Genomic DNA, 26,093 nt, shown 5'->3' on the forward strand with positions numbered 1-26,093 from the left:
TCAATAAAGTATTGTTCGCATTTTGAAAAGAGATTGCTTGTGTATGTGCTTATCAAATTTATTGTCTTGAACTTCGATCAAAAGTTACCTATGCTTTTACCCTATTTCTTAATTTACTGTTAGGGGTTATTCTTTCTTGGCCAGGAAGATATTATATTTCCTAGAGTTAATAATTGTTTATGCTTTCTGTTCATTGGATGAACTGATAAATGATCATATTATTGATTCTGTTACAGTAAATTCTGAAAATAATTAAATTATTAATTATTGATCATAATTCGTTATGAATAATAATTAATGATATTTATACGGGCGTATAAACGCTACAATGCCTTCACAGTCAGACCTCAGCTCCCGATGTCCGATCACTGCCAAACTGTGCTTTATCTGAAAGCCTCATGTCAAATAACCAAAACTGCTCCACCTGAATCTGAAAAACTGTTTCCTCTGAAACATAAACTCAAGTGGAATCAATCCAACTCAGAACAATTCAAAGAAAATATGAACAATCCTACTATATTAAAAATGCTAGATGACTTTATGTCCACTGATTTCACCTTAGATATTGATGGAATAAATTTAGCAACAAAAAACTTAAATTACATATTCATAACACTGATAACTCTATCTAATATTAAACAGCAAACCAAACATAGAACCAATCAACATAGAAAGAGAAAGGATGTCTGGTTTGATGATGAATGTGCCGGTCTCAGAAAAGAACTCAGGAGACTTTCCAACAAAAAGCACAAAGATCCGTCCAGCCAGACATTACGGCTTTCTTACTCAGACTGTCTGCAAAAGTACAAAACACTTCTCTGGAAAAAAAGAGAAAAATATTTTCAAACCAAAATTGAAGAAATTGATGATTCAATAGATCAAAACACTTTCTGGAACTTATATAAAAAACTCGAAAAACCCAAATTAGAGATATCACTCCAGACTGGCACAATTTGGAAATCTTACTTTGAAAATCTGTATCAAAAAATTGAGCCGGCTGACCTCAACCAACCTCAGAGTAAAGTAAAGAAAACACTAGAAGACATGGAAAAAACTATTAAGAATTATCAAAATCCATTAGATAAATCAATAACAATATCTGAAATATTAGAACATATTAAAAATCTTAAATTAAAGAAAGCATGTGGACAAGATCACATTAATAACGAGATGCTTAAGCTCAGCAGTCCCAGCATGATTCAAACAATAGCCAAATTATTTAATCTGGTGTTCTGGTCCGGACACTTCCCTGAGATCTGGTCTGAGGGACTCATCACCCCCATATTTAAGAGCGGTGATCGATTCGACCCCAATAACTACCGCGGGATAAGTGTGGGCAGTGTGTTGGGAAAACTGTTCTGCAGTATCATCAACAGACGCATCGTCTCACACATCTCAGCACACAACATCTTAAATAAAGCTCAGATTGGCTTTTTACCAAAACATCGCACATCCGACCACATCTATTCCCTCCACACTCTAACCAACAAGAACATCAACGACAAACAAAGGAAAATATTCGCATGTTTTGTAGACTTTAAAAAAGCATTTGATTCAATTTGGCATGATGGTCTACTGTACAAAATCCTACAAATTGGCATCGGCGGAAATACATTTGACATTATAAAATCTCTGTACACCAACAGCAAAAGTGCGGTGAAGATCGGCAACCACAGAACCACGTTCTTCCAGCAGGGCCGTGGAGTGAGGCAGGGCTGCAGTCTGAGCCCGACTCTATTCAACATCTACATCAATGACCTGGCATCAGCGCTGGAGAGCTCTACTGCGCCCGGCCTCACTCTACAGGGGTCAGAGGTCAGAGGTCTGCTGTACGCGGATGACCTGGTCCTGCTGTCCCGCACACCCGAGGGCCTTCAGCAGAGCCTGTCCCTGCTGGAACAATACTGTCACGACTGGGCCCTGACAGTCAGTCTGGACAAAACCAGAGTCATGGTGTTCCAGAAGAAAGCCCGATCTCAGGGACACAAACACCAGTTCATATATAAAGGCCAGGTCCTGCAGCACAGCTCTAGCTACAGCTATCTGAGTGTGTGTGTGTGTGTGTGTGTATGTGTGTACAGCACTAGCTACAGCTATCTGGGCATCGACATCAGCGCTTCGGGACGCTTCGGTCTGGCTGTGAAAACACTCGGTGAAAAGGCTCGGAGGGCTTTCTATGCTATAAAGTCACGATGTGGACACTTAAAATTACCCATTAAAACCTGGATAAAATTATATAATTCAATAATAAAACCAATTCTTTTATATGGATGTGAAATTTGGGGACCAGTACTAAATTTAAAAAATTGGGATAAAACATCAGTAGAAAAATTACAATTGGAAATTGGCAAAAATATTCTCGGGGTTCACAGAAACACGTCCACTGCCGCCTGCAGGGCTGAGCTGGGCCTGTACCCGCTGAACATCGAGATCCAGAAGAGATGTGTTCAGTTCTGGCATCATCTCCATCAGTCTGACCCAGAGTCAGTGCAATATAAAGCCCTCCTCGCCAATGAAACCTCAGCAGAACCTCATCCTCTGAACACACTCGCTCTCCAACTCGTCCATCAGAATATACTCCCCATCAACCCCAAACCTATCATTAAAGAAATCCACAAACATCTAAAAGACACCCATGATGAATCACTAAAAGCACATTTTGCCCTCCAGAATAAACTCCAATGTTACTCGACCCTCAATAGAACCACTAAACTGGCCAGTTATCTATTTATTAAACATTTTAAAGAAAGACAAATCCTCTCCAAATACAGATTAAGTGACCATGATCTAGAGATAGAGAGAGGAAGACATAGACAAACATGGACAGAGAGAGAGCAGAGGATCTGTAGACACTGTGACCTACAGCACATCGAGGATGAGGAACACTTTCTGCTCTTCTGCTCTAAATACTTCAGTATAAGAGAAACCTTTCTGCCCAGATTTGAAATCTTGATTCCATCATTCTTTGAACTGAGTGACACTGAGAAAATGTCCTTCTTACTGGGAGAAGATGATAGTACAGCTGCACTAGCGGCTAAATATGTGTTAGCTATTCACAACGCCAGAGTCAGCTAATTCTCTAGAGAGACCCACTGTATTTATTAATTTATTAGGATAAATTGTGTTTATTTATCTATTTATTTATATTTACTATGCTACATATGACATGATCTATACATATATGTTTTGTTTGTTTGTTTTATTATTTATATATAATATGTTGATGCTTTGGCAACATTGTGTTACACAGTCATGCTAATAAAGCTCATTTGAATTGAATTGAATTGAGAAAGAGAGAGAGTGTGTGTGTGTGTGAGAGAGAGAGAGAGAGAGAAAGTAAGTGAGTGAGAGTGTGTGTGTGTGTGTGTGTGTGTGTGAGAGAGAGAGAGAGAAAGTAAGTGAGTGTGTGTGAGAGAGAGAGAGAGAGAGAAAGTAAGTGAGTGTGTGTGAGAGAGAGAGAGAGAGAGAAAGTAAGTGAGTGAGAGTGTGTGTGTGTGTGTGTGTGTGTGATTTTTTTTTTTGATTTTTAATAACAAACTTTATTCAATCATGATATAAAATAATAAATATTACAACAATTTCAAATCCACACAAGTTCAAAAAGAAACTCCTCCTCCACAACCGTACAAGAAAACAGAATTATAACACCACTGTAACACCACTGTAATTTGAACGTTTCTATATCATTCATTGCTTTATATTACTTAAACTCCACAACAATTCTTGACTTGATAAAAGCTTTAAATAAGGCTGTAATCTCCTGACCACCACTATTTTATTCTGTTCTTCCTTGTTTTATAAATTGCGAGCTTTGCCTGTCCAAACAGAAAATTAATCAGCTGCCATTTAATCTTTTGCCTTTGACTGTATCCTGCCCCTACAATAAAACATCTGGAGTAAACTTTTCCCCACATTTACCACATAACAAATGCAACGCATTAAAAAGCGTTTGAAGTCTTTTACACTCCAAATAACAGTGAAAAATAGTTTCTCTAGATCCACAAAACACACATTTATCATCAGTATCTGGATTAATGACTCAAACAAAAGCGTTGACAGCCACTGCCCCATGCAATATTCGCCATTGTAAGTCACCAGATCGTTTGGTCAATGGTGGTGTGTACAGCACTCTCCACACAGGTTTCATGTCCTCTTTCAACCCAAGCTTATCCCTCCACACTGTATCAACCCTCCCATTTAGTGTTGCTTTATTAAAAACTTTTACAAAGCATTTATACATCACTTTCCCTCCGACTTCTTTCAGATCTAAATCTTGCAGTCCGTTGAGATCCAACAAAGGACCTGACATTTCTTTTAAGCCTGGTGTAATCCCACGTTTTGGAAAAGGGTCTCTTATGCCCAGACTCACTCTTCCATTCTTAAAATCCTTTATTAAAGTCAATTCCTCCTTTGTCAGTCTTGTTTTCCACATGTCCATTATGGTTAGTGTGTGGCGCATTGACCTCTGACCCAACAGAGTAGCTACTGCATTTATATCACTCATCTCAGGTCCAGCCACGTTAACTATGTGCCTCAATGCCACAGTTTTAGAAGCACACAGTATCTGCGTAAGTCCCAGAACATTCTCACCCGCAATATCCATGCGAGCTCCTCTGATTAGAGGTTCTTCAAGTAACCAGAACAAAGAACTGGTCTCCTCCAGTCTGCAAACATTTAAAAGTCCCCACACTTTGAAAAGTTCACAATAAAATCGAGGCACTCCAGCCAAACGTAGCTGCTTAGCATCCATTAGAAACAGCGCAGCATCCAGTCCGAGTCCGTCTACTGTGTGCAAAATCGCTTTTGCCATCTTCCTCCACACAAGCTCAACAGGGCCAGTCAGAAACTTCTGAATAAACTGCAGACGAAAAGTAGCATGTCTGCTCGGTAAGTGCACCAAGCCTTGTCCTCCCTCTTCTTTCGGAAGAAAAAGCACACTTTGGGGAACCCAGTGTAAACAATCCCAAAAAAAATTCACTAGGATTACCTGTAATCGGGACAGTAGTCCAACAGGTGGATCCACACAAGATAACCTATGCCACAATGTAGAGGTAACCAAGTTGTTGATTATTAAAACTCTTCCTCTAAATGACAATTGTGAGTGAATCCATTTCCATTTTTTCAATTTTCCTTCTATCTTTTCAATCACCCCTTCCCAGTTCTTTTGTTGGGTGTTTAAATCCCCAAGATGTACTCCTAGATATTTTAACCCTTCTTTCTTCCAGCTCATCCCACCAGGTAGTTTTGGCATCCCTTCCTCCCATTTCCCAACAGCCAGTGCTTCACTCTTCTCCCAATTAATTTTTGCAGCTGAAATTACTCCAAAATCATTAACAACAGAAACCAGCTGATTAATGTCTTGTTGCCCATTTACCAAAACCATAACATCATCGGCATAAGCTGAAATTTGATGTTGTAAATCATGATGCAATGTTAAACATTTAATCCTATTTCTTAGTTTATTCAGCATTGGTTCAATAGCTAAGGAGTAAAGCATAACAGACAGAGCACAACCTTGTCTGACTCCTCTACTAGCTTTAAGCGGGGCACTCAAACCACCACTGACCTTCAGTAAACTCTCAGTGTCCTGGTACAACACTTTAATCATATCAACAAAAACAGAACTAAAACCAAAAGCTTCTAGGGTGTCCCATAGAGACTGGTGCTCAACTCTATCGAAAGCCTTCTCTTGGTCAATAGAGATAAACCCCAAATTTACCCCTAAAAGACTCGAAACACTTAAAATATCCCGTATGAGACAGACATTATCTGTGATTGACCTACCCGGCACACAATACGTCTGATCAAAATGAATGACCTGCCCCATCACTTTCCTCAGTCTGTTAGCCAGAGTCTTAGAAAGGACTTTGAGATCAGAACAAAGCAAACTCACAGGTCTCTAGTTCTTAATCTCCTGCAAATCACCCTTTTTAGGTAGCAATGTGATCACTGCTCTCCTACAGCTCAGGGGCAAAGAGCCATCAGCCAAGGACAGGACAGCAGGACAGCCAGCAGGTCCTCGCCCAGCACAGCCCAAAACTCTTTATAAAACTCAGCTGGGAGTCCATCCATCCCAGGAGCTTTTCCACTCTCCATGCCCTTGAGAGCCTTCAGAAGCTCCTCTTCCGAAAGAGGCGTCTCCAGCTCTGCCTTTGAGTCCTCCAAGACATTTGGCAGACCTTCATAGAAGCAAGCAGACAGCTCCTCGTCCTTTCTATATTCACTGCTATACAATTTTTCATAGAACTGTACAGCTCGTTTTCTAATTTCAGATGTCTTTGTCAATTCCTGCCCGTTTTCAGAGCGTAAGGAGTGAATATAGCGACTCTGACCGTTCTTTTTTTCGAGACTAAAGAAAAACTTAGATGGGGCATCCATTTGCGTTAAGTTTTGAAAACGAGATCGGACCAAAGCCCCCTTTACTTTAATCTGACAGAAGAGATGTCTTAGTTTTAAGTGTCTCGATATGTCTTCCCTCCCCAGTATTCTCTGCTAACCCTTGTGCCTCCATTATTTCAGATTCAAGTTTTTTCATTGATCTAGTGATGTCCCGAGAGACACTGAAAGTATACTGTTGACAAAGTACTTTCACTTCAACCTTTCCATAGTCCCACCACTGACGTGTTGTTCAAAGCATGATTTTCTTAATTTAAAATCATTCCAAAAAGAAACAAAAACACCTCTAAAATTCACATCACTTAACAGGGAAGTGTTAAAATGCCAATATGCACTCTTTGGCTTCACATTTATTATAAACACATTACATGTGACTAGACAATGATCAGAAAAACCAGTTGGTGTAATAAAACAACTTTTCACAACATTAAACTGATGCTTAAAACAATAAAACCTATCCAATCTGGCTAAAGAAATAAAATTATCTCTATTATGCAACCACGTGTATGGTCTTACATTATTATTTAGATCCCTCCATAGATCACATAAACTATGAGTCTCAATCAGTTCATTTAAAGCACGACTTGAAGCAATATGAGGTTCCACATGATTCCGATCTAGACTATAATTCCCTGTACAATTAAAGTTCCCGCCCAAAAACAGAAAATCATCAGAACTACAATTCTGTAGAATTGTATTTACATTCTTGAGAAAGAGTACTCTTTCATTACCTTTTGTTGGTGCATAAACATTAATAAAAACAGCCTTGAATTTTTCAAACTGAGCCCTTACAAATATTAGTCTGCCAGTTATCACATGTTTAACCTCACATGAGATAGGTGAGAAATTCTTAGCAAAAAGGACAGCCACCTCTCCTCTGGTAGAGCTCATGTGAGTAAGAAACACTTCACCCTCCCACTCTTTTTTCCAGTCAATTTCATTAACACAGTCACTGTGTGTTTCTTGGACAAATGTTACATCAATATTCTTTTGTCTGATAAGCTCAAACAGCATTGCTCTTTTATGTATATCTCGGGCTCCATTCAAATTTAGAGAGCTCACCCTCATCACACTCACTGAAATAAATAGTATGAGGGGACATAAACCAAACAAAAACATGGGAAAACAGCGATTATGTGGTTTCGAATCCATCTTCAGTTTGTGCTTCTAATTTCAGTTTGGAAACGAGTTTCTTTAATCTGTATATTTCTTGAACTGTAAACTGTTCCCCTCCTTCACTTCTCATTAACATTGTCACTGAGTTAATAAACATTCTACGATCAGCAAAAAAATCCTCAAACTGGACATTTTTCACATTTTTCGTTCTTTGCAGGAATGATTTTATTTTGTCAAAGTTGTAATCACTGTGTCGACTTCGTCCTGTCCTACTGTCCACTACTTCACCATCAGAATCATCAATCATCCTGCCTTCAGTATCAAGTTTATCAGACTCTGTTTTTGTTTGTCTGCTCATTTTAGCCGTTTCCGTACTCTTCCTATTTCTCTTTCTCTTAGTATTGGGTACTTTGAAAAGAGTTTCATCACTAGCAATGTCTGTCACCATCTCTTCCTCCTCCACAATACACTCAGCCACATTAACAACATCAGTAGACACTGTAACTATTTTTTTCTCAACATTTTCTGTATTTCCCCCCGCAACAACAATAGACACTGTATCAGTTTCCTTCTCCCCACTTTCTGTATTTCGCCCCGCGGCATTACTGCCATCATCATCATCTTCTTCACTAACAGAATCCTCCGTCACCATCGCGCTACTGTTATCGCGCGCAGTTTCTCCGCTCGGCCCCGGCTCTGGCTCTGGGTCTAACTCATCTGCTCTCTCAGGACACGCACGCCTAACGTGCCCTGTTCGCCCACAGCCAAAACACTTCATAGTATCAGATGATACAAACACAACGTAATCAAAGCCGTCAATTTTGAAAAACGACACATTCAGTTCATCCAAATCACTATTTAGGATCATATATGTAGTTGCCGTCTAAAACACACAACATGCTTAAAGGGGTCATGACATGAGAAACCAAATTTGCCTTGATCTTTTGGTATATAAGAGGTCTTTGTACCATTAAAACGTCCTGCAAGTTTCATAGCTTAAGACGTCCTCCCCATTGTAAACGAAGCATTTATTTAATCAAGCTCTAAATACAGCTCGTTCTGGATCCATGGTATGAAGTGACGTCACGGTACGAAGTGACGTACCAGTCGTTTGCATATGACCGCCTCCAGCGTAGACAACTACGCTTCAAGCACAAGATAACTACGCCTCATTTCATCATCGCATCTGTCACGCGCTTCACATGTGTTCAGTCGACGTGCTGCGAGTGGGTCTGTTTACAAGAAGATGTGCTGTTCCTGGCTGTGGACAAACAACATGTTTGAATAATATACGCTGCTGAAAGATCCAGACGTCAGGGGAAGATGGAGGCAGTTTATTTTTCACGGACGTCCTAGTCACGGCAGTCAGGGCCGGCTTTGCCAACAGGCGACACAGGCGGCCGCCTGGGGTGCCATCTGCTGGACGGGGCGCAAAATTGCAGAATAAAAAAAAAAAAAAAAAAGATAATTAAATGTATGTATCGTATTATGAAAGCTGCGCACACGCTGTACACTTTTACTGTGCACTGTCCACACACTGCTTGTATTTGTCCATTTCTTTTACTAGATTATACAATCCTAAAAAACGACTGAGTCACTCTGACAGCTGTCAAACTCACGCGCGTTGCTCAGCAACCGGGAGTGGCGCGAAAACATCTGACAGCTGGTTTTAGCGCTTTAAATAATGGGGTAAAAGTCCCCCCCCCCAAGTTTCTCACTGATCAGCTTCGGGGCGCATAAAAGGATCGGAACGTAGACAGCGGAGGACCAGGCATGGACTTTACTGTGTGTGCGTGTGTGTGGTAGTCGTCCACGAGGGGCTGCTGCTTTTACTTTCGTTTTGTCATGTGTGTATTAAAGTGGAATGAGTGGCCGACTAAAAGTGCAAGTGAGTAGTTGATATCAGACACCTCCTGTCAAAAAATGATTGATTGACAGGTGCCCCGCCCCTTCCGGTGACAGGTACCCGCCCCTTTTGGCATAGGATCAAAGGGATCAAAGAAGATGAGATGAGATCAAAGGAGATCAAAGGGCTTTTGAAGTCTTTTTGACAGCTAGTTTTGATTTTTGATTGACAGGTTGACAGTTAGTATGATTTTGAAGTCTTTTGATGCCTTTTGATATGGACAGAAAGTGTTTTAATAATAATTACATCATGGCTATGACAGCTAGTTTGATGCCTTTTGATATGGACAGAAGGTTTTGAAGACGCTGTGATTAAACAATACGTTATGGTATCTGACAGAAAGTCTGATTGTTTGAAGCCTATTGATGCCTTTTGAACATGACAGTTAGTGTGTTGCATGTGTTTTTGAAGCTGGTATCACACAAGATCCTCCCTACATATTCCTTAGCTTATCCGGGCTGTAATGTGAAACTGATAAGGATAAACTGTGGAAGTTTATCTCACACACAAATGTTGAAAAGCCATTCAGTTCTTTTAAAACAATATAAATGAAATGTTTATAAAAAAGCTTACTAAAACCTCACACCAAAAAGTTTAAATAAAATAAGAGTCATAAAAAATTGCAATGAGTCTCTCAAAGCGTGTGTGTATGTGCGTGGAGATCAGACATTAGAGGAGATGTGACCATCTGTTTGTGTGTGTGTGTGTGTGTCACGGGATTCCCCTCTGACATCTGAAACGTGCTGTTCAGACACTGTGATTAAACAATGTGTGTGTGGAGATCAGACAACAGAGGAGATGTGACCATCTGTGTGTGTGTGTGTGTGTGTGTGTGTCAGAGAGTCACACAAATTCAGCGATCAGGATATCAGGTGCTGAGTTTATTTATAAGAAGTATAATCTTAAAAGTTTAAATGATATATTTTAAAAACAAAAGAATGTTTAAATAAAATCTTTAAAGTTTGAATACATACGCATCTTCTATTTACCTTTTAGAAGATTACTGTAATGATTTTGTTTAAATTGAACCTAAGGCTTAATTGTTATTAAACAATGTCTGTTCAAAAACTTTAGATGGATGAAAAACTGCACTTAGTCATCTTAAATCTCATTTATATGAAAAGATTCAATCAGCATTGTTTTTGTCCATGCGGGGTTTCAATTTTGATGGCTTTTCATAGCCATAATGATTTTTGTACCCTAACTGCATATTCTATCCCGTACACCTAAACACGACCATCACAGAAACCTACATTTTCAAAAATGAAATAAATAAATAAATAATTAAATAAAATGTAAACAAAGTTTTAGCTAAATAAATATATATAAATAAAAACACCATACATTTTTAGAGAGTCACAAAAGTCATCTCACACCTGTGAAATGTTTAATAATTCCTTAAGTTGTATCTGTGAGAAAATGACCACATAGGCCTATCTTCAGAGAGAGAGAGAGCAACAATGAAAACATTTAGAAACTGTGTAACTGTAATGTTAGTCTGCTAACGCCAAAGTTTTGTTCATACTAAATTTATTTCAAAGCATAATCGTAAATGTGATCTTTTAAAATGAAAGATTGTTTTAGTCTGAAGTGTAAAGTTCTTAACTTTCTTTCTTTAAAAAATCTTTAAAGTTTGAATACATTCATATCTTCTATTTATCTTCTTAGAAGACTTATGTATGATATAAATGATTTTGTCTAACGGTGACCATAAATTATAATTGTTGTAATGTGAGACAATGTCTGTTCAAAAACTTTAGATGGTTGAAAAACTGTATTTAGTCGTCTTAAATCAGCATTTTTTTTTTGTCCATGCTGGAGTTTCAATTTTTATGGCTTTCCATAGCCATGATGATTTTTGTACCGTAACTGCATATTCTATCCCGTACACCTAAACACGACCATCACAGAAAACTACATTTGTACATTTTCAAAAATGAAATAAATAAATAATTTAATAAAATGTAAACAAAGTTTTAGCTAAATAAATATATAAATAAAAACACCTTACATTTCCAGAGAGGTGAAGTAGTTCTTTATGCAACAATCCAAAAAGAAAATAGTTTAAGTTGTCATAATCAAAACAGCTCCAGATCCTTCAGAGATACACTACAGTGTGAAATAAATGTTCCAGACCCTCACAGAGACGAGAGGACTTACAGACCAGATGAGTCTCGGGGGGACAATGTCACAGTAAATCTAGTCTGCGTTCCAGTGTACATCCAGAGTTTATACTAAATTCATTTAAAAGCATAACCTTAAAAGTTTAAAATTAAAAGACTGTTTAAATTAGACATTTATATATGTCAATAAAAGTTAAAGTTATTAAAATCATATCTTCTATTTATCTTTTAGAAGACTTATGTATGATGTAAATGATTTTGCTTAAATTTAACCTAAGGTATAATTTCTACTAAACAATGTCTGTTCAAAAAATTTAGATGGTTGAAAAACTGTACTTAGGCATCTTAGATCTTTTGTCCATACAGTATGTTGTTAAAGTTTGTCACAATGTTTTTAAGAAATCCGAGGACTCTACGTTGCTCTTATTTAGACTAAGTTGTATCTTTTTTTTTTTCTTTTTTTTTTGGTTACATTGTTTTTATTCATCAAGTTAAATTTGCAAATCCAAATGATAGGAAAACTTTATGATAGGAAAGTACGGACAGCGCCTTTGACCAAGCCTCTACATATGGGGCACTTGCGCAGAGAAGATGCACATTCTTTGCACACAACTAGGTGACCACAGGGGATGAAGACAATGTTCACTTCCTTATCCATGCAAACTTTGCATGTGCGCTCCTCTTGAAGTCTTCTTAACTGTTTCTCCATAGACAAGTCTGAAAGATCTTGACTCGGTGATGCAGCTTCATTGGTCTGGGCCATCAGTTCTCTCAGCAGGCAGACATCATTCTTCTTGATCCAGTTGCAGAAGACTTCTGCTGCTGCATTTCCTTTTGACAGGACTAACTCAATGAGCTGCCCTGTCTGCTGCTTGACTGTAGTGCAGTTACGAATAATGCCATACTCTTTCTGCGAGATGACGTTCTCCTCTAGAAGAAGGTCCATTAAGCTCTGCACACTTTTTAGTTGCTGTGACATGGCAAGATGATGTTTCTTAAGAAAAGTAAGAAACTTACTTTCTCGCTCCTCCTCTCTCTTCTCATCTTCTGCACTTAGTAAATCAGACACCAACTCTTGAACGGTTTCGTAATTTTCTCCACTTGCGAGGATTTTGCTTTGAACGGTTTGCTTCACCACAGGATTGTTCATCATCACTGCATCTTCTGAACGGTCTTCTCCAGGACCCAGGTGTACAACAGGTGGATCAACAAATTCTCTTGAGTCGCTGTCTCCATTAGTCAATAGCTGTTCAAATAGTCTTGGAAATCTTGCTTGAATCTGATGAACAAACTCTTGGCCCTTTTCTTGCAACAGGTATTCACATCTTGGAAACCACTTAGCATGTTCTCTCCATGGATCATCACCAGGCTCCCAACATCTGAGTCCACCATCACAACAAAAGCACTTCACGTCATCATTACGACCAACATAGTAAAAACCAGCCTTAGCCAATTGGTCTGGTCGAACAGTTATTCTTGAGGGCCAGTTGACAAATGTGAGCAACCTTTCTTCACACTGTTGCATTGCCAATCCATTGGAAAGGCCGCCACCAGATAAAGGTACATTATCTGCACGGTCACCTCGAACGAAGCGGCAGTTGGGGTAATGCCTCTGGTGCTCTGATACTGCCCGATCTCCCGGTTCCCAGTTGCTAAGCTGGCCTCCACAACTGAAGCAAGCCACTCTGTCGCCCTGGCCAAGGTAGTAGAAACCGCTTTTGGCAAGCTCGGCTGGAGTTAATGTAGCAAGAGGCCAATTCTGAAAGGTGTCAAGGCGTTCCAGTTCCCGACACATGCCAGGATTGTGACAAGTCGGAGGTCGCTGGTGAGACATAGGACTGGAGAGGGCCAGGTTGCTGAATGCCGTGTTTAAGTAACCCACCTGCTCCTCCATTTGGCCTGAAATGGATGCCGTGGTGGTCGATGTTATGGTTGTCGCACAGGCGGAAAGCTGTAGGATGGCTACGTTGCGAAGCGGGGGAAAAGGCAGAGTGAGAGGTTTGCGGTGGCGGGTAAAAATGTGACCACAGGGCGTGTCCACTCAAGCCCTTCTCTCTGCTGGACATCCCATGACTAGTGTCTAGTCGTCCATGACATAACACATAATCTTATTAAACTTATTAAATACCCTCTATGATGGAGGAACCGATGCTAAGAACAAAATCAAATTTTGTTCAACACCACAATTTCAAAAATTTAAAAATCACCACACAATTTCAGGTATTCACATCTTGGAAATGGTTGCCACCTCGGGAATACAGTCATTTAAATGCAGAAATCAAATATTGAAATATTTAATCTTTTAAATCATGTAGTATTTTTAATTATTCTAAATATTATTATTCTAAATATTATTATTTATACTATTATAATACTATTATTATGAGCTCAGACATTTTTTCATTCAGAATTTTTTATTTCAACATTATACTTTCAACATTGAAGTAGTGAAGAAAATGATAGATCGGCAGTACATAAAGTAAAACAATAATGACATTTACAGATGATCTAACCAGAATAGAAAATCTCTGCAGGCTATCATGTCTTGCTCTAGGATGTAGTTGACCAGATTTTCAACTAATTCACCAACGTCAGTTTTTGCATTTTTTGACACCAGTGACACACAGAGATCCGTTGCAAATAGCGAGTATCTCGGTGATTTCGAATTCGTCACTACATGCACGCAGCACATCCAGAACTTTTCTGAGGATTTCGCCGTTCGGCTCTTTGCCGTTAAAAAACATGGGCGTTACATCAGTCCATGACTTTGTCAGGCCTCTTACGACATCCATTTCATTTTTGAGATTTGTCACACGTTTGGTATCCTGTGCACAATCGTTTTTCATACCACACGCAGCATCGATGATCCTGTGCATCAAGCCAACCATCTGGCCTCTAAAATGATCTTTAAACATAGAGTCTAGCGTAGCTCTTAAAGGACACTCTTTGCCCGTGGCGCACTCACATGCTGGATGATACTTGTTCTCCATCAGGTTTTGCGTCGCCATTTTTTCAACTTTTCGAATAGTTTTGTGCGTTAATGCTCGGAAGTTTGTGTTTTTGGGTCAGGAGCGTAGTTTTCATCAGGTTCAGGCAAATGTTGAAGCGGGCTTTGACAGTCCTTTTGATCAATGAGATGATGCAGTAGCACAGCAGTCCGAGGCTAGTAGAGCTAGAAGTAGAGCTAGAGCGTGCGATGTCCTGAAATATTTATCAGGATGGCGATTGGGGTCCGCCCCTCGCCCCACTGGAGGGGTTGTATAGGGGTGTCGTCATCAGGAAAGCCATAAATAACTATGTAAATTATAGTCACGATGCAACAGAAGTAGCGTCATGGAGAAGTTATGCATATGCCACCAGAGAGAAGTTTATTATTTTTACTCAATCCAGTTACAAAATCTGATTAAACACTGTATTCAGTTGGCTTTAAGTTAATTTTACCGACTATGAAGATATTAAAGTTCATAGACCTTTAGCGCATTAAGTTAAAATTAAAATCAATATCGCATTAAACACATCATTACTGTGTTTAATAACTTCAACAGTTATCAAGCACCAGCTGATTTAAGTTTTTCTTCAAACAAAAGTAATTTTCTGATAAATCATCGTACACCTACATGTGTGTTTTGTTGTATGCACAGATTTTGAGGGTCCTTGTCTTTGTTTCGCCGTATTTTTAAAAACATAGAACCAGAGAACAGAGAACCTTGTGCGGAATTCTATATCCGCATAAAGGGTTAAAATATTAAATATACATTTTAGCGCTATTTAAAAAACTAGGACGGTATAATAATAATATAATGTAAATGTCTCACATGAAGATGATGGTTTAAACCATCATTTAATTAAATCAAGCCAATTCATGTGAATACTGTCGTATATGAACAAAGAGAAGACCTAGGGTTCACTAACACTACAGCTACAGTAACTGTAGGAAACAGATATCCGGGGGAAGGTGTAAAGAAAACATTACAATCACACCCGGCAATACGATAAGTGTTACGCTAGTGATGTTAAAAAATTGTTAAACAATTTCAAAACAGGGTGTTTCAGAAGAAATACAAATAAATGTTACGCGTTAATATTTGGTCGGTGAAAACTTTGATGAGGCCGAGAATAATAGCGCTGTTAAACATGCGCTTCAATAACAATGTTCAATATAAACAAGAATCCAACTCTAATGCGACTGAGCTTGTTTCACATATAATAGTTAGATGATTTATCTAACCATTGAAATTTACGATATGTTAAAACATTCGGAATTATGCCGAATAAAAAGAAGATCATAAAAATAAGAACAATTATTAAGACATAAAACACAATGTCTGTTTTCTGGATCGGGCCTAAAAGACAAATGCCTAAAACTCAAAGTATTGGTGGGGACATAATAAAATGAATCAACCCTCCTTTCACGTATCAACTGTGATTCATTAGCTTAACTGTTGTTTAGCGACATACACAAAATAACTGTGTAATCATAAGAAAATAAGTGTAATAGTTAGACGAGTTTGAAGTGTAATACTCATCTTTCACGTCGATGTTTCGTAGACATAGCAGAAAGATGTTCTAAAATAAATATGATTTGTTTAGTCTTAAACACTCTCATGTAGAAGGACCGTCATTTAATTCTCTTTATGCAATATTTGTTCATGTTTTTCATACATTCCTATATGAACATGTTTGACCACGCTCTGAGACTTTTTGCAAACTGTACAAAAACAAGATCAATTACAGACATTCAAAAGCTAAAACTGATCACTATAGTGGCTTTTCTGTATTTGTTTTATATCGCTCATTTACTTTTAACCCAGTGGACCTCTAGAATTTACTTTTGTGCAATTTTATCAGCAGGTTTTACCAAAGTGTGGAACTTTGTTTAACAGCCTCAAGCTTTAATGAATATGCCTCTCTCAGTGCAATAGTTTAAGTGTAAAATAGCATGCACTTTGTGTGATTTGATAGAGGGAAAGTAGCACTAAATGAAGTATCAATTTAGTCAAACAGAAAGACTATCACTTAAATTCTTAATCGTCATTTATTTCTATAAACAGCGAATGTTGACGGCTCTCAAAGAAACGTCTTCACCTAAAACACATACAGTCCAACATACAAAATGTGAAACAGTGTCATCTGAACAAGATGACTAAATCTAGTGAAGTAATAAAACCATCATTTGGAAACGGCTCTTTTCAATCCTCTTTTCTTAGTGATTTGGTCTTTTGAATCTTAAAGATTATGTTTTAAAGTTAGTCCATAGGGTGCGGAACTTTGCATCACTATGGTGTGGCAAAGTATGCTGTCGTGTAAAAATACACCCAAATATACACCCAAAGATACTAAGTAGGAGAATATCTAACTGTATATTGTAGATTGTGAACATTCCACTATCAATTTATTTGGGGTCAGAGGACATCCTTAGCTCAAACATCTCTTTAATTTTGTGCTGGATGTTGAAGTGTTAAAAGATGCAGGTATTAGTTAATAACAAACAAAAACTTTAAATCAACATGAAGGCATAATATTAATAAATAAAATATGGTATAATTACATTTTAAAATTACAGTACAGTACAATGACTTCCATAATATTTTATTTTAGTAAAGGTATGCCTGGATCACCCAACACAAAGTTGTGCGTTGTGAGTGAGACCTCGCAAAGATTACACCGATTATATTAGATTTCTCGAACATTGCGTGGTTGCACTATGCCTGAAACTTAGTAATCAACATGCCTTCTAGGACTGTCAAAAACTGTAGGACTGTAAAAAAAAATCATCTGTTATCATGGTTTAGTAGTATTTTAAAGCAATGTTTTTTCTTAAAAATGTTGTGTCAGACGTATTGGGTAGTCCATATTTATCAGGTTGATATTTGTAGAAATAAGCAAAAAATAACCTTGTGTCAGAACACAACAGGTATGAAGATATGTTTGGTTTTTAACTTTTTATTCTAACTTTAAAGCTAGATTATCCTTTGAAAAGTGTAATACAGTATTTGATTATGGGGGAAAATCTGGAAAACTTCCTTACACATGTAGGGTTTTCGCCAACTGACCTAAACCGTTGACCCCTGAAAATAGACTATGCTTAATATCTGCTAACTCTTTATTGTGATGCTTTATTGCATGACTTCTGAAGGCCTAGATTCACTCGGTTGAAGAAATTGTATCTTGTCATTTAAACAACTGAAAATAGACTATGCTTAATATCTGCTAACTCTTTATTGTGATGCTCCCCAACAGGTATTCTACTGACTATAAGTAACTCAACTATATCTCAACTTATTCTAACCCTACCAGTCCATTAACTCTCTACTAACAGGTGCAACACTATAGTCAACAGCTCGTTCAAAAGAACCATCAAAATAGTGTTACCAAATTATGACTTAAAAACGTTTTAAGTATTACATTAAAAAGGCGTAATTGACAAAAATTGTAAATCTGAATTAAGTAATAATTATGACTTAAAAAGTCGAAATTATGACTTAAAAATTTGAAATTAAAATTATGACTATGCGTCATAATTATGAGATGAAAAGTTTAAATGATGACATACTAAATTGAAATTATGATAAAGTAAATATTCCATAGTGAAATTTTTTGAATTCAATATAATTGTATTTGTGAAAATGATTCAGTACTGAATCAGCATTTATGAGTTTTTACATATCTTCTGCTTGTTTCTGCAGTTTGTGTAAGCCTCTAAGACTATGAATAACTAAAAATGATTATTGATGAACTTGAATAACTTGAATTTTGTTGGCAATATAAATTTTTTTTTTCCCATACCGGGTGAAAACCAGGAATCCTAACCGCTAGACCATATGGGAGGCGTTGATACTCCCCGGCAAATTTGAAAAGGCTGCACTGCACGGGACAATATAATGTTGGATCATAGTTATGCAGGAGAAGGAATCCTCATCGCCAAAAAGCAAAAATTTAATTTATCGGGATGTAAATAAATATCGGGATAGCTTTTCCCAGGTGGAAAGAGCTAATGAAGGAGAAAGACTTTGAAAAGGACGCTGAAGGTGCCTACTTTCTTCTCGACAGGTAAGTCAAAGTTACGGTCTAAATTACAAGCTTTTTTTTCATTGCTTGTTTGTGTAAATCATTATATAGGCAGCATAACAGTAAAACATGTACAGGTAAACCTCGATGAAGTGCTATTGGAAGACATGTTGTCATAGATTCTTGACACATAACGGCTACCGCAGTTGCAACACGCATTTGAAAAAGCGAGGCGCTAGAGAGCACTATTCGTTAAAATGCAAAATAGAATTTCACCGCTAGATGGGAGAAATTCCTACACAGCGTACGTTTAAGGATAGGGTCTTTAACAAAAAAGCCTCCAAAATATAAAATACTCTATCAAGTCTAAAAATTAAAATAAAAAGTCGCTTGTTTAAAGCAAACAGAAATCGCTTGAAAAGTGTAAAACAATAAAACCATAACCTCTAATTTGATATTAAATGCTGAACCGAAAAACGTCATAAAGGAATAAAGTAACTATAATATCGGGAATCATCAGATGCTGAAGACGGAAGTTAATAATCCAGCCGTTGTCTAATCTGATTGGACATGGGAAAATTGGGCTAGTTTTTATTCCATTTGGGCGGGTTTTGAGTTGTCATTGGGCTGGAAATATTTCTGGGACCTGGCAACCCCAGCTTTATGGAAGTTTGAATCGTTCCGAGTCACACACACACACACACACACAAGTGCAGCGATGGAGCGTGTGAACACGAGCAGTGTGAGAGGATTCCTGAGATCTTGCGACGATCTGACTGAGAAGATTCGATGTTTAATACAGAAGAAACTCATCAAGAAGTACTTGAGCAGGTATAAAAACCTATTTTATGTGTGGATTAAAGAATAGACAAAATCAGCATTTAATGAAGATATATTTTATATCATTGTAGAATGTATTTCTCTCTCACTAGCATATGGACACACAATCCCATGCATGCCAAACTATCATTTGGCATAACTAATCATTATCAACATATTTTTTGATAAAAGAGTTCCAAATGACACTTATTTTTGAGCCCCACACTTTTAAGCGCTCCAAAGTTCTAACTAGAGCAGGGGGCAGAGTTAAAAAGGAACTTTGTTGTTCTTGTCTAGCCTTAATTTACTGAAGGCTATGGATGTTAGGTAAATGTTTATTAAATTAATTCACAATATGTACACATTCATTATTAATCTTATGCCTAATATGATGAAAATGGCTGTTATTTGTTTCTTCTCCTCTCACATTAAATCACATGTATTATATAGGCCTATTTTAAGTTCAAAATGGTGAAATTAGAAAAAAGTTGATTAGTTTGCCTGATTATTTTTGTTGTTGTTTAACATTTCTCAAAACAGCTGTCAAATATGAAATGTTGAGTTTAGCTACTTGCACCTTATCTCACACTTTATGACCATTATCAGCTGGAACTCGCTCTCAGCGGCTCATGTGAACAGGGCCGTAGCTAGAGAATTCGGGGTCCCCTGAAAAATTTTCATGTGGACCCCCTTCACCAATATCATATACTGTAAATAGATGAGCATGGAGGCCAAATATAACAGAAGATGGTGATAGATTGTTGTAAATCCTTTATTTTAAAAGTTAAATGTTTATATAAAATTGTTGAATAATAATAAAACAAATTTTAAAAAAGTAATAGCAAAATAATGTTTTTTCCCATCAGTCTGTTATAAATCAAAAAGTAAACATTTAGAAATGGACGAGAATGCAGTCAAATTTAAAAAATAAAATCATTTATTGTCTTATTTTTTAATAAAGATCATATGGAACTGGTAATATTATTAAATAAATCTAATAAATGTATTCATCCAAGTGCAGTGTGTTGTATTCATGTTTTCTTGATGTAATAAATACTTCATCAGCCGGCAGGTCAGGTGCATAATGCAATGCGTCGTGACTCGTGTACATTTTTTAACTCTTATGTTAGAGAAATTTTGACCACGTAATCATTCGGCTTTTGAACTCTGGTGTATGCTAAATGAAAAAAGGTGAACAGGTGTATGAATGCTTCTGCAGGTGTATCTAACCCTAACAACTAATGACCAACATTATTTTTGCTATTGTACATACATTTTATTCTTCTAACTGTTTGTCTTTGGTTAACACAGCTGGAGAAGAACAACAGGGAGGTTGGAAGACACAGTAGAGGAACTACATAATAAATATGGAGAGAAAACAGCATTAAAAAGGATCAAGTCCATAGTGAAAAAAATCAGAAAAAAGAATATCAAACGTAGGAAAAGATTTATAATTTACTTTGTTAGTAGTTCAATATGTTTCTCAATCTTCAATAAACTTTACTATAATGTTTACATGGTTTTGGTTGTGTATTTAATTGTTAATTTTTTTAACAGATGGTGCACATTCTGGAAACATGACAAATCAACAGCATAATAATACTACATCGTTCGGACAGCCATTAATTCAGATCCCTAATCAGCTTAACTTCACAATTGACCAGAAGAATGGTGGGTCAATATTTGCTCCAATCATGGTAGAAAAGACAATATATGGTGATGTTAGCATCAGTGCGGTGAGTGTCTGATAATTTAAGAAACAGTTGCGTAGTTAAGAAATGATTTATGTATGTTATATATATATATTTATGTATGAGTATTTTTTTTTCTATTTTTTTTTTTTCAGGTGTCTCACTCTACCTTGGTAAACGAACATGGTAAGATCTCTTGTTGTAGAACACTGTGCATTCTCAAGTGTGATGCTCCTGTTAATAATATGACTATCCAACTTTGTCCTGATTTTTAGAAATTCTTCCGAATGTAAGGAATGAGATGAAATCAAGAATGCTGCGTGACGCTGAGAGGACTTTGGAGGGAAGTGCACCACAGACGGTCTCTCTAAACAAGATCTACACTGAACTGTTTATCATCAATGATGAGACTGACCCGATCAATAGAGAACATGAGACCTGGCAGATTGAGACGACACATAATTTAAACACATCATCTCAGAGACTCATAAAATCCTGAAGGAAATCCTTCAGCCACCCACAGATGAAAATATAATTGTGTGGTGATTTTCCAAATGATACAACTTAGTCTAAATAAGAGCAACGTAGAGTCCTCGGATTTCTTAAAAACATTGTGACAAACTTTAACAGCATACTGTATGGACAAAAGATCTATGATCTAAGATCTAAGATGCCTAAGTACAGTTTTTCAACCATCTAAATTTTTTGAACAGACATTGTTTAGTAGCAATTATACCTTAGGTTAAATTTAAGCAAAATCATTTACATCATACATAAGTCTTCTAAAAGATAAATAGAAGATATGATTTTAATAACTTTAACTTTTATTGACATATATAAATGTCTAATTTAAACAGTCTTTTAATTTTAAACTTTTAAGGTTATGCTTTTAAATGAATTTAGTATAAACTCTGGATGTACACTGGAACGCAGACTAGATTTACTGTGACATTGTCCCCCCGAGACTCATCTGATCTGTCGTCCTCTCGTCTCTGTGAGGGTCTGGAACATTTATTTCACACTGTAGTGTATCTCTGAAGGATCTGGAGCTGTTTTGATTATGACAACTTAAACTATTTTCTTTTTGGATTGTTGCATAAAGAACTACTTCACCTCTCTGGAAATGTAAGGTGTTTTTATTTATATATTTATTTAGCTAAAACTTTGTTTACATTTTATTAAATTATTTATTTATTTCATTTTTGAAAATGTACAAATGTAGTTTTCTGTGATGGTCGTGTTTAGGTGTACGGGATAGAATATGCAGTTACGGTACAAAAATCATCATGGCTATGGAAAGCCATAAAAATTGAAACCCCGCATGGACAAAAACAATGTTGATTGAATCTTTTCATATAAATGAGATTTAAGACGACTAAGTGCAGTTTTTCATCCATCTAAAGTTTTTGAACAGACATTGTTTAATAACAATTAAGCCTTAGGTTCAATTTAAACAAAATCATTACAGTAATCTTCTAAAAGGTAAATAGAAGATGCGTATGTATTCAAACTTTAAAGATTTTATTTAAACAGTCTTTTGTTTTTAAAATATATCATTTAAACTTTTAAGATTATACTTCTTATAAATAAACTCAGCACCTGATATCCTGATCGCTGAATTTGTGTGACTCTCTGACACACACACACACACACACAGATGCGCGTGCCTCTAGTCCTGCTTTGACACACACACACACACACATACAGTGTGAGATAAACTTACACAGTTTTTTCAACCTTAGTTAAATAAGCACGATCATTATTTTAAAGGATAGAATGTTTTGTATGACTTGTTTAATCACAGCGTCTGTGTTTCAGATGTCAGGGGGAAATCCCGTGACACACACAGATGGTCACATCTCCTCTGATCTCAACACACACACACACACACACACACACACACACACACACACACACACAGATGCGCGCGCTCCCTATGTTTTGAGACGGTGCTTTGAGAGACTCATTGTAATTTTTTTTGTGACTCTTATTTTATTTAAACTTTTTGGTGTGAGGTTTTAGTAAGCTTTTTTATAAACATTTCATTTATATTGTTTTAAAAGAACTGAATGGCTTTTCAACATTTGTGTGTGAGATAAACTTCCACAGTTTATCCTTATCAGTTTCACATTACAGCCCGGATAAGCTAAGGAATATGTAGGGAGGATCTTGTGTGATACCAACTTCCAAAACACACAGACTAACTGTCATGTTCAAAAGGCTTCAAAAGGCATCAAAACCCAAAACTAGCTGTCATGACATAATTATTATAACTGTGTCTTCAAAAACACACACACTAACTGTCATGTTCAAAAGGCTTCAAACAATCAGACTTTCTGTCAGATACCATGACATAATTATTTAATCACTGTGTCTTCAAAACCTTCTGTCAATATCAAAAGGCATCAAACTAGCTGTCATAGCCATGATGTAATTATTAAAACACTTTCTGTCAATATCAAAAGGCATCAAAAGACTTCAAAACCCCAAACTAGCTGTCAATAACTACATGATCAAGGGTTAGGAGGGTCAATAGGTCAATACTAGCTGTCAAAAGACTTCAAAACCCCTTTGATCTCTTTGATCTCATCTCATCTTCTTTGATCCCTTTGATCCTATGCCAAAAGGGACGGGTACCTGTCACCGGAAGGGGCGTGACACCTGTCAATCAATCATTTTTTGACAGGAGGTGTCTGATATCAACTACTCAAGTGGAATGAGTGGCCGACTAAAAGTGCAAGTGGAATGAGTGTCCGACAGCAAGTGGAATGTGTGGCCGACTAAAAAAATTATTTTAACTATAAGCAACCCAATTTGTCTAGATCTGTATTATTTCCTTTGTATAATGAGCTTAAATATTGCTGCGCAGTCGTGTGATTTAGTCTGCTTGATTAACATTATTACAATGTATTCCTATTTAACTCTGATATGTAGCCTATATATATATATAAGGTCCTCGAGTCAAGTCGAATGTGTTCGAATATTTCACCAGCATCAGCCTTTTCACAGTTTCTATCACTCCGCTTGTCTGTGTTTGCACAACTTGCATCATTAAGCCAGTAATGGTGACAAGTGAGTGACTGTCTTTATGAGTGAACAATTGAAATTTAATTGAACTGATTTAATAGTGCCAAAAACATTGATTAACTCAAGAAAGAAACAAGTTGCTGAAACCAATCTTTAATGCTAAAAAGTTTACATCTATGCAAAATAATCCTTGAAAGATTTCTCATTTAAGGCCATTCCTGTTTGGAATATGTGATTGTGTATTGTCAACAATAAGCAGAAACATTTTGCATTTCCATTTTATAGTGTGGATCACCTAACTACCTCACCTTTGACTGTGTGTGTCTGTGTGGTAATATGGGCTGGTGTGGCTACAGTGCCAGGACTGAATTTTTTAACCAGTCTGCCCCCCTGCATATAGGCCTAAAATATACATTATTCTCTGTATCGAATCATGTTATCTTGTTACCCAGCCCCTGATGTTTCGGGCTCAGCCCCTGATGTTTTTAAAACCTAGAAACGCCCCTGCTCATTACAATGGCCCTTAAAGAATGTTAAAAAATTGTAAATGGCCCTGGATAGGAAAAAGGTTCCCCACCCCTGTTATAAATGATCATATATATAATCTTTTATGATGAAAAGAACACCCAAGACGAGTTAAGTTTTGAATGACATTGGAAAGTGTTGATCTTAATGCTTCTCTATTGTTTTCTACTGTATCCTTCAGGTTGTTGCTTGTAAAGAGTTGTTGTGTGAACATTTAAAATAAAAAATGAATAACTATGGAATAACTGTGGAGTTGGGGGGGGGGGGGTTGCACTCTCGCCTTGGGCACCAAATAACCTAGAGCCGGCCCTGACGGCAGTGTTAATCTAAGCGTATGTTCTCCACATTTCAAGGATGAGTGACAGTTGAGAACAATCGCAGTATGATGCTGAAAAAAAACATTTGTAGAAGATAAGGCCGTGTGGACTATTCTGGGCTCAACAACGATGACGCAAACTGTAAGTAATGTAGGCTATTTAAAACTTAAAACTTTTTTAAAACGTTAATTGAGTTTTATTCATTATGAATAATCACCGTATTTTTACTTAGTTTAGCCTTCATGACAGTCATGTTCATGCCCCGTAGGCTATTAAAAGATGTCGGCTGTCAAACTGACAAAATAGTTTCACACTTTCTATGTGGACGGGCTGATGCATTCTTGGTTGTGTTGATGGGTTAATTTCCTCTGATTCCGACTCAAACATCAACACCCTAACCCTCGCACGCATCACCCGTTACTATGGTAACGGTAAACACAGCTCCGCAAAATCTGCACGTTTTGACAAGGGGGCGTTAACAGTTGATGCATAGGCACTGACGTTATCCAATCATAACAGTGGGTGTTAACACTGAACTCTTAAAGGGGAAACACCCCCAAAACAGACTGTTTGAATCAGAGCATGAGAAACAGGGTGGGAAAAGGTCATAAATCACTACATTTTAAACGTTTTTTGCCCAAAAAACTATAGTAATACTATAATTGCACCTAAGGGAACATAATAAAAGAAAAGAAAAAACCATGTCATGACCCCTTTAAAGGGTAACTAAACCCCTGGTCAGAGCCTGACTCCACCCACTGGCAATATTTGAAAAATGCTAGAAAAGTGGGCAGAGCCCAGCGGAGATAGAGGGGACGAACCGTGAGCGGGAGGGGGCGTGCACCTAAGACCCGCTGTCAGACTCTCTAAAATGGAGAGTGACTCACAGGGTCGCAAGACGACGTAAAGTACATGCATCTGATGAGTTTTATCGAGTTGATGTCAATAGCGCGCGCTCTCTATAGGCATTTTCATATTTTGCCGCTATGTGAAAAAATCCAGCAAAATGCGCTGCCGCGTTTGTCGACCCCAGAGGATTAACTTTAGCCTAACCATAAATTGTGATTAAAATATATGATCACTCACATCAAGATGCCGCTGCGGTGGTCGAGTCCATGCAGGAGGAGCAGCGTTTGGCACTGCGTCGCTTTTCAGCGCGAGCTGT

General features: G+C 37.4%; 3 protein-coding genes across 3 annotated transcripts in view; 1 reads left to right on the forward strand and 2 right to left on the reverse strand.

Annotated features, from left to right (window-relative positions):
• LOC311081534 (NACHT, LRR and PYD domains-containing protein 3-like) overlaps positions 1-26,093 on the reverse strand; it is a 161,951-nt gene that overhangs the window by 38,589 nt on the left and 97,269 nt on the right. The gene's annotated exons all lie outside the window — the stretch shown is intronic.
• Positions 12,014-13,606, reverse strand: LOC311081552 (baculoviral IAP repeat-containing protein 2-like). The gene has a single exon (XM_084112104.1). The coding sequence runs from the start codon at positions 13,433-13,435 to the stop codon at positions 12,065-12,067; it is 1,371 nt and encodes a 456-aa protein (XP_083968230.1). The 5' UTR covers positions 13,436-13,606; the 3' UTR covers positions 12,014-12,064.
• On the forward strand, positions 19,261-21,672 carry LOC311081558 (uncharacterized protein). Its single transcript, XM_084112113.1, has 5 exons — positions 19,261-19,380; positions 20,680-20,804; positions 20,926-21,104; positions 21,215-21,245; positions 21,335-21,672. Exons 1-5 carry the CDS (start codon positions 19,268-19,270, stop codon positions 21,556-21,558), a joined length of 672 nt encoding a protein of 223 aa, XP_083968239.1. The 5' UTR covers positions 19,261-19,267; the 3' UTR covers positions 21,559-21,672.

Source organism: Abramis brama (genome assembly GCF_963993115.1).
Source record: "Abramis brama genome assembly, chromosome: 4".
In the NCBI taxonomy this organism is placed as follows: Eukaryota; Metazoa; Chordata; class Actinopteri; order Cypriniformes; family Leuciscidae; genus Abramis; species Abramis brama.